Source organism: Triticum aestivum, chromosome 5A (genome assembly GCF_018294505.1).
Source record: "Triticum aestivum cultivar Chinese Spring chromosome 5A, IWGSC CS RefSeq v2.1, whole genome shotgun sequence".
Classification (NCBI taxonomy): domain Eukaryota; kingdom Viridiplantae; phylum Streptophyta; class Magnoliopsida; order Poales; family Poaceae; genus Triticum; species Triticum aestivum.
Window position 1 is genome coordinate 439,293,503 of NC_057806.1, and position 7,788 is coordinate 439,301,290.

General features: G+C 47.8%; 2 protein-coding genes across 2 annotated transcripts; one reads left to right on the top strand and one right to left on the bottom strand.

Annotated features, from left to right (window-relative positions):
- Positions 1 to 306: 306 nt before the first annotated feature.
- Positions 307 to 5,875, top strand: LOC123103853 (uncharacterized). The gene is made up of 4 exons (XM_044525538.1): positions 307 to 434; positions 756 to 807; positions 1,050 to 1,438; positions 1,813 to 5,875. The coding sequence occupies exons 3-4, from the start codon at positions 1,058 to 1,060 to the stop codon at positions 5,476 to 5,478; spliced, it is 4,047 nt and encodes a 1,348-aa protein (XP_044381473.1). The 5' UTR covers positions 307 to 434; positions 756 to 807; positions 1,050 to 1,057; the 3' UTR covers positions 5,479 to 5,875.
- A 419-nt stretch (positions 5,876 to 6,294) lies between these two features.
- On the bottom strand, positions 6,295 to 7,782 carry LOC123103854 (uncharacterized). Its single transcript, XM_044525539.1, has 4 exons — positions 7,591 to 7,782; positions 7,133 to 7,203; positions 6,862 to 7,027; positions 6,295 to 6,734 (listed from the first exon to the last, which is right to left on the bottom strand). Exons 1-4 carry the CDS (start codon positions 7,738 to 7,740, stop codon positions 6,543 to 6,545), a joined length of 579 nt encoding a protein of 192 aa, XP_044381474.1. The 5' UTR covers positions 7,741 to 7,782; the 3' UTR covers positions 6,295 to 6,542.
- Between the last annotated feature and the right edge of the window lie 6 nt (positions 7,783 to 7,788).

Genomic DNA, 7,788 nt, shown 5'->3' on the forward strand with positions numbered 1-7,788 from the left:
CGTGTAAGAGGGACCGGAAGGGAAAAAAGAGGCGTGTGGGCGCTAGTTGTTTTGCCCACACACAGACGTGTGGCCTGGTCCTCTTAGGCACCCCACAGAACATGTGGACAGATTCCTTAACGCCCACATGTGTGGCAGTTAGCGGCGTTCTATAAAAATTACTATTTCCCGCAAGATATATAATAAATAAAATAAATAAACAGCAGTACTACCGCAAGCCGCCCCCCACCATCTCGACCGGGGCACCCCAAAACGGAGCACTCGAAGTTCCCCGTTCCCCTCGCATATTTGCTTTTGCAACGCCCCCCGTGCTCTCTTCGCCGAAACATCCCACCAATCCCCCGCCCCTCTGCTTCCTGTCGCCGCTCGCTCTGCTCCCCGCCCGATGGAGTTCTCCCGCCGCGGCCCAGCCACCGACGACCCTCCGCCGCACGGTACGTGCTGCCCGGGACACCCCCCCGCCTCCGCTGCCTTTGTACCAGGAAGCAACTACTCCCTCCGTTCCTAAATATTTGTCTTTCTAGACATTTCAAATGACTACTATATACGGATGTATGTAGACATATTTTAGAGTGTAGATTCACTCATTTTGCTTCGTATGTAGTCACTTGTTGAAATGCCTAGAAAGACGGAACGGAGGGAGTAGAATCTGACTGCGATTGCATGCGAGAAGCGCTAGAATCTGCATCTGTTGTTTCACGGAGGACTCGAGGTTTTCGAAGCCGGTCATTCCCTGATTTCCTTTTTCTTTATAGGAAGAGGTTCTTCCCTGCATCACGGGAGGCTCCGAGACCGAGGCAATCCATGGTACTGGGACTGTTCTGCCTCTATCTAATCCGCGGCTTACAGAATAGCAGTAGCAGACTAGGTGTGGTTTGATTTGCTTGGGGGCACAAGATTGAAGATCCTGCCCAACTTGTTTGTCGATCCTACTTTATCCGGTTCACGGTTCCTCTGATCAGATGCAGAATACTTGTTCAAGCAAACAAGGGCAAGTCAATGGTGTAGAATTCTGATCCTTATATTATGTTCCTATATTGCCGGTGCAGGAGAGGCAATGCTGGTGATGAGGGACGCCCTGCTGTGGCAGCTCCAGAAGGACCACCTTCGCCAGGAGATCATCATGGCCGAGCTGGCCAAGATAGAGCGTGCCATGGCCCTGGGCGCTGCGTCCGGTCACCACAGCATGCCGATGCCCCGGGACAGCATGCCGCAGCACAAAGGACCCGTCTTCGGCTGGGAACACTACGCCGACGTGGGTGAGGAAAATGATGTCAAACTACCAAGCAACTATGGAAGGCAGAGTGCAGAGCCCAGATCTTGGAACCCCATCGCGGAAGATCGCGCGGAAAAATGCTGCAGCCCGTGCAAATGCAGGGTTGATCCGGGTGAACATAACTCGGCATTTGATGAACAGAAACCGCGAGATTCCAGTGAGGTGAGCAGCTTGTCCATTTTGTTATCTTCTCATATGTCATCTGTTTTGCTTATTTATTACTTCATTGGAATGAGGTGAGCAGCCGCTTTCATCAGTCCATTTTTGTTATTGTCAGGCAAATTGTTGTTAAGAAAACATCTTATGTTACTATCGGTATACTTATTACCTCGTAGTCATAGTTCACAATATCTGGACCTTGGTAGAACTTTTATAGCATACCATTATCAGTACTGGCAAGTTTGCTCGGCTTGTTCTCAGAATCATATACTAATGATCTGGCCAAACTTTAAAGAACTTATAAGGCCATGAAAGCGTCGCCTTCTCTGTTGTCAGAAGTACATACTAATGGTCTAATCTAACTGCATATCAAACAGAATGTTCCTCCAAATAAAGCGTCGCCTGCGGAGAAGTGGGAACTGACAGGAATAACCATACCAGTTAAGAAGCCGAAGCCACCCATGAGCCCCAGAAAAAGAAAGAAGCCACCCATGAGATGGAGTTGCCCGGGGTGCCAGGTACAAGCAGACTGTGCGCAGGACGTACATAAGCATTGTGCCGGGAAGAAGCACCGGTCAAATATAGCAAGACTGGAATCAGGCATTAAGGCCCTCGGTGGTCAGAAGGCAAAAAAAGCAGCAGAACCTTCTCTTGGTACATATCAGATGAAAACATCCTTGATAAGATGGAGCTGCAGCACCTGCCAGGCCAACGGTACATGCCAGTCAGACTTGGAGGAGCACCTCAAAGGCACATGGCATCAGCATAACATCAATGCCTTATGCAAAGGAGGCAACAACGATATTGTGGAGAACATTTCACTGCATGAAGCAAAATCGCGCGAGAGCAATGTGCCACAGCATGCAGAGAAGCCACCTTTAGCAGGTTGCAACATTTGCCAAGTTATCTGTGGCCGCGAATCAGATCTTGAGATCCACCTGAAGGGTAAAAGGCACTTAAAGAAGATTCAAGCTCTATTCGAAGAAAGCAATACCAAGGCAATCAATTCTGAGTCTCTGAAAGCAAACTTGAACCTGGACAGCGGGCCGCTACATGTGGAGAAAATGAACTGTGACCTAGACTTGGAGAACCACGTCAGAGATGAAAGACGCACACTGAATGCTCGGACCCTTTGCGAAACAATCAACCAAGAGGAAAACAGTCCACCAGAAATTTCCAAAGAACAAACACCATCCTTGGAATGGGATTGCACTATGTGCCAGGCCAAATGTGCCTCTAAAGCCCATTTCGAGAATCACTGCATAAGCAGAAAGCATCAACAGAGGACCCAGGTGATACTCAGCGAATGCGATATCACGAAAACGGGCAGGACCCATGCGGTACTCAGCGAAGGCGATATCACGAAAATGGGCAATATCCACATGGAAGCATCATGCAAAGAAGGCAGTAACAATGATATGGAAAAGAACGTTGTGTCACAGGAAGCAAAATCGCATGAGAGCAATGTGCCAGAGCATGCAGAGAAACCACCTTCAGTACAGAGCTGCAACATTTGCCAAGGTATCTGTAATTGCGCACCAGATTTTGATATGCCGCAACATGTAGAGGAGACGAGTTGCAAATTAAGCTGGGAGAGCTACCTCAGACCCAGAGACGAGAGTCTCCAACTGATGGATGATTGGGCCCTTCGCGAAAAAATTAACCAAGATAAAAGCAATCCACCAGAAATGTCCAAGGACCAAATATCATCCTCGGAATGGGATTGCGCTACATGCCAGGCCAAATGTAACTCTGACCCTCAAACCGAGCATCACTGTAAAAACGGAAAGCATCAACAGAAGATCGATGTGACACTCCACGAAGGCGATATTGCCGAAGTTAGCAGTCTCAATGCAGCCCTTTGCAAAGAAGACAATAACAGCCATATGGACGTTGCGGCATGGGAAGCAAAATCGGATGAGTGCATTGTGTCGCAGCATGTAGAGAAGCCACCTTCAGTATGGAGTTGCAGCGATTGCCAAGTTATCTGTGCCCGCGAATCAGATTTTGAGGTCCACCTGAAGCGTGAAAGGCACTTGATGAAGATTGGAGCCCTGCTCGAAGAAAGTAAGAACATGGCAATATCCGAGTCACAGAAAGCAAACCTGTACCCGGACAGCGTGCCGCAGCATGCGGAGAAAATGAATTGTGAATTAGATTTGGGGAACAACCACGGAGATGAGAGACACCAACTGAATGTTTGCTCCCCTTGCAAAGAAAACAACCAAATGAAAAAAAATCCTCCAGAAATTGCCAACGACCAAGAACCACCCTCAGAATGGGATTGTGCTATGTGTCGGGAAAAATGTAACTCTGAATCTCAGATTGAGCATCATTGTGAAAGCAGAAGGAATCAACAGAAGACCGACGTGATACTCCGCGAAGGCGATATTGCGATAGTGAACAGTCTCCACATCGTATCCTCATGCAAGGAAGGCGATAACAACAGCACGGGCATTACACCACAGGAAGCAAAATCAGACGAGAACAATGTGCAGCAGCATGCAGAGAAGCCACCTCCGGTATGGGATTGCAGCGTTTGCCAAGTTACGTGTAACCGCGAATCGGATTTGGTGTTCCACCTGAACAGTAAAAGGCACTTAAAGAAGTTTCGGGCCCTACTCGAAGGAAGCAATAATAAGGCAATGAATTCTGACTCACAGACAGCAAACTTGAACCAGGACAGTGTGCCTCAGCATGCGGAGAAAACAAATTGCGAACTAAACTGGGAGAGCTACCACAGACTCGGAGACAAGAAACACCAACTCAATGTTCAGGCCCTTGGCGAAGCAATCAACCAAGATAAAAACAGTCCGGCAGAAAAGGACCAGATGCTGTCCTTGGAATGGGACTGCGCGATGTGCCAGGCCAAATGTAACTCTAAAGTTCAACTTGAGCATCACTGCACAGGCAGAAAGCATCAGCAGAAGACCCAGGCTGTACTTGGCGAAGGTGATATTGCGGAAATAAGCAGTAGCAATGATATGGCGAAGAACGTTGTGTCACGGGACGCAAAGTCGCGTGAAAGAAATGTGCCACAGCATGTGGAGAAGCCACCTTTAGTAGGTTGCAGCATTTGCCAAGTTATCTGTGGCCGTGAATCAGATCTAGAGATCCACCTGAAGGCTAAAAGGCACTTAAAGAAGATTCGAGCTCTATTTGAAGAAAGCCAGAAGGCAATCAACTCAGAGTCTCTGAAAGCAAACTTGAACCGGGACAGCGGGCCGCTACAAGTGGGGAAAATGGACTGTGACCTAGACTCGGAGAACCACCTTAGAGATGAAAGACACCAACTGAATGTTCGGACCCTTTGCGAAACAATCAACCAAGAGGAAAACAGTCCACCAGAAATTTCCAAAGACCAAACACCATCCTCGGAATGGGATTGCGCTGCGTGCCAGGCCAAATGTATCTCTAGAGCCCATTTTGAGAATCAGTGCATAAGCAGAAAGCATCAACAGAGGACCCAGGTGATGCTCAGCGAAGGTGATATTGCGATAGTGAACAGTCTCCACATGGGAGCATCATGCAAAGGCAGTAACAATGTGTCACAGGATGCAAAATCGCATGAGAGCAATGCACCAGAGCATGAGTCACCTCCAATAAAGAGTTGCAGCATTTGCCAAGGTATCTGTAACTGCGAATCGGATTTGGATATCCACCTGATGAGTAAAAGGATCCAAGTTGTCACAGAAGAATGCAAGAACACGGCAATGAGTTCTGAGTTACAGAAAGCAAAGTTGAATTCAAGCGACGTGCCACAACATGTAGAGGAAACGAGTTGCCAGTTAAACTGGGAGAGCTACTCCAGACGCGGAGACGAGAGTCTCCAACTGGTGGATGATCAGGCCCTTTGCGAAAAAATCAACCAAGATAAAAACAATCCACCAGAGATTGCCAAGGACCAAATACCGTCCTCGGAATGGGATTGCGCTACATGCCAGGCCAAATGTAACTCTAAGGCTCAATTTGAGAATCACTGCATGAGCAGAAAGCATCAAAGGAAGGTTCAGGTGATGCTCGCCAGAGGCGATTTGTCGTAAAAAGGTAGTGTCGAGACCGCAGATGAACTAGCTTCAGATCAGATGGCTCGAATGGCAAGGATGAACTTCCTTTGGATGGCTCAAGTAGCAAGAATGAACTGCCTTGGGAGAAAGTGGAGGAGAACCTTTGAGAGGTCTGCGATCTGCAGTGCAACATCGGTGGAACACTGGAACATCGCCGTGTCCGAAGCTAGGGCTTGTGTTCGTGTATGCAGGTGTATGGTTGTTAGGGGAAGTTGCAAACATGATGTATGTATATTCATTCGAATTATGTGATGGCATTGCAAGAATCTAATGTCGTCCATTTCAGGACAAACTGCTGACTGGTTTACTGTTTTAGGAGTAATTTTCAATGATTCATGCCATGTGATAATCAGTATACATACTGTACGATCCAGCAGTTTGCTATGTCTTTACTGAGATTAGAAGATTACCCAGGACCTCCCAGTAGGAAGAAAGGTTTATTTGCTCTGCACGTCTAAAATGCTACTAACTCTGTTTCTAAATATATAAGACGTTTTGTCAGTTTAGATTGAACTGTCAAGACGTCTAGGAACAGAAGATTGTAAGGCTCACAAGCAAATGTGGATCTGCTCATTAACATGCACTGCAATGAAGGATACACCTGGCAGTTGGCACGCTCCTGAATATTCACAGAAATATGAGGATGGCTAAAACTATCATCTAGTTTACGTTTTAAGATCATTACTGTATTGAAAGGATTCTCTAATAAGCAAACTACACAATTGATCTGAACTAATAAACAGAAACATTGCTTCTAAATCATCCATAACACGCATCAAAAGAAAAAGCATAGGCAAAGAACCGTAACTCGAAATCCAGGCTGGATGTTTCGTAACATTGTAATAGGATCGAACTTGTCTAAGTGTGTCAAACTATCTCAGTCCATGCCTCTACAGAGCATGAACTGTAAACATGAAGCATGAGTATCCTTATATCAATTGTTCATTTACAGAGCACCGGGCAATATTTGACGAAACCAGGCAGGGGTGCAGTCAACCACCAGAGAAGGATGCCATGCCATACCCATTTCTACGGCGGGACTAGACCTGCAAGGCTACCCGGTCTTGCCATGCGGCTGCCCTCTTATCATCACTGGCCGGGGAATTTTCTGTATCCCTATAAACTGATAACTTGATATTGGAGGTCATCATATCTTCATCTACACCAGCCTGATCATGCTTCCCAGGTTCTGGATGGTCCTGGTACCCCTGGAAACCGGCTCCCTCAGCATTCTGCAGGTAAAGAGAAATCCAGATTGTCAGAAAATGCAATTCGGCGGGTAAAGAGGCAGCAAAAATGTCAGATGTAAGATATTCACATTACAGCTACAGTCTGACTGTATGGCATTTCAAAACATACCATTGCAGAATCATGATTCAAGTCCACATTTGTGTTCTTGCTAGTGGACGGCCCTTCATTGATCCCCAGAGGGGATGGGATTTGCTTAGCTTTCTTCTTCTTTAGCCTGTGATGTGTTTGCTCTGAATCATCATTGGCAAACGAACTGTACTTCCTCCGCAAGAATCTGGCAGAAAAACGCAATTCCAAACTTACAATGTCATTGGAAGGGAATAAAACCAGATGATAACAAGTAGTGACAAAGAAGTAATCAAGAAACTGTCTGTCGTACTTGACTTCGGCGAGCAGTCCAAGCTTTCGCTGGTTTATGCGCTCTAGCCTCCTCTTCTTCGCCTCAGTTTCCTGCATCAGCCATGCTACCAGTGTCAGCTCCGAGTCCAATCGAGAACATATACAGTATCCAAGGCATTAGACCGTACTGGTAGAACTAGACTAATTCATTGACACGGTGAAACCCCTTTGTTACCAAACATTAGCGGTACAATCGAACCCTCAATCCCGAATTTAACAATCCTCCAACTGGACTAGTAAACCAGCAATCAGACAGAAAAGCAATCTGCCAGTACAGAAGATCAAACGGCGGCGTGACGCCGCGGGTTGTGACGCCGACAAACAAGGCCACGGATACAATGTAGTGTATTATACGATGGACTTGTATACAGGGTAGGAAGAGGTTCGACGAGTCGGCGGCGGCGGCCAACAACGGCGGAAGGAGAGAGACGGGAGCACCTTGAGCAAATCGTGGTAGTCCCGCGAGAGGGAGTCGAGCCTGTCCCTCCCCCTGCCGCCGCCCTGGGCGGGCGGCGGCGGCGGCGCCGAGGGAGGGGGCCGCTTGGTGCCCTTCTTCCTGGGCAGGCGCGGCTCCCCGGCGTCGTCCATGGCGCAGGCGAGACCGAGCACCCAGCGAGGCCGGCCGGCCGGGGGCGG

Coding starts and splice junctions, on each gene's coding strand:
- LOC123103853 (XM_044525538.1), top strand. CDS start 1,058: ATGCTGGTGATGAGGGACGCCCTGCTGTGGCAGCTCCAGAAGGACCAC. Junction 1,439..1,812: donor AACCGCGAGATTCCAGTGAG/GTGAGCAGCTTG, acceptor CATATCAAACAG/AATGTTCCTCCAAATAAAGC.
- LOC123103854 (XM_044525539.1), bottom strand. CDS start 7,740: ATGGACGACGCCGGGGAGCCGCGCCTGCCCAGGAAGAAGGGCACCAAG. Junction 7,028..7,132: donor GGACTGCTCGCCGAAGTCAA/GTACGACAGACA, acceptor TTTTTCTGCCAG/ATTCTTGCGGAGGAAGTACA. Junction 6,735..6,861: donor TGAATCATGATTCTGCAATG/GTATGTTTTGAA, acceptor CTTTACCTGCAG/AATGCTGAGGGAGCCGGTTT.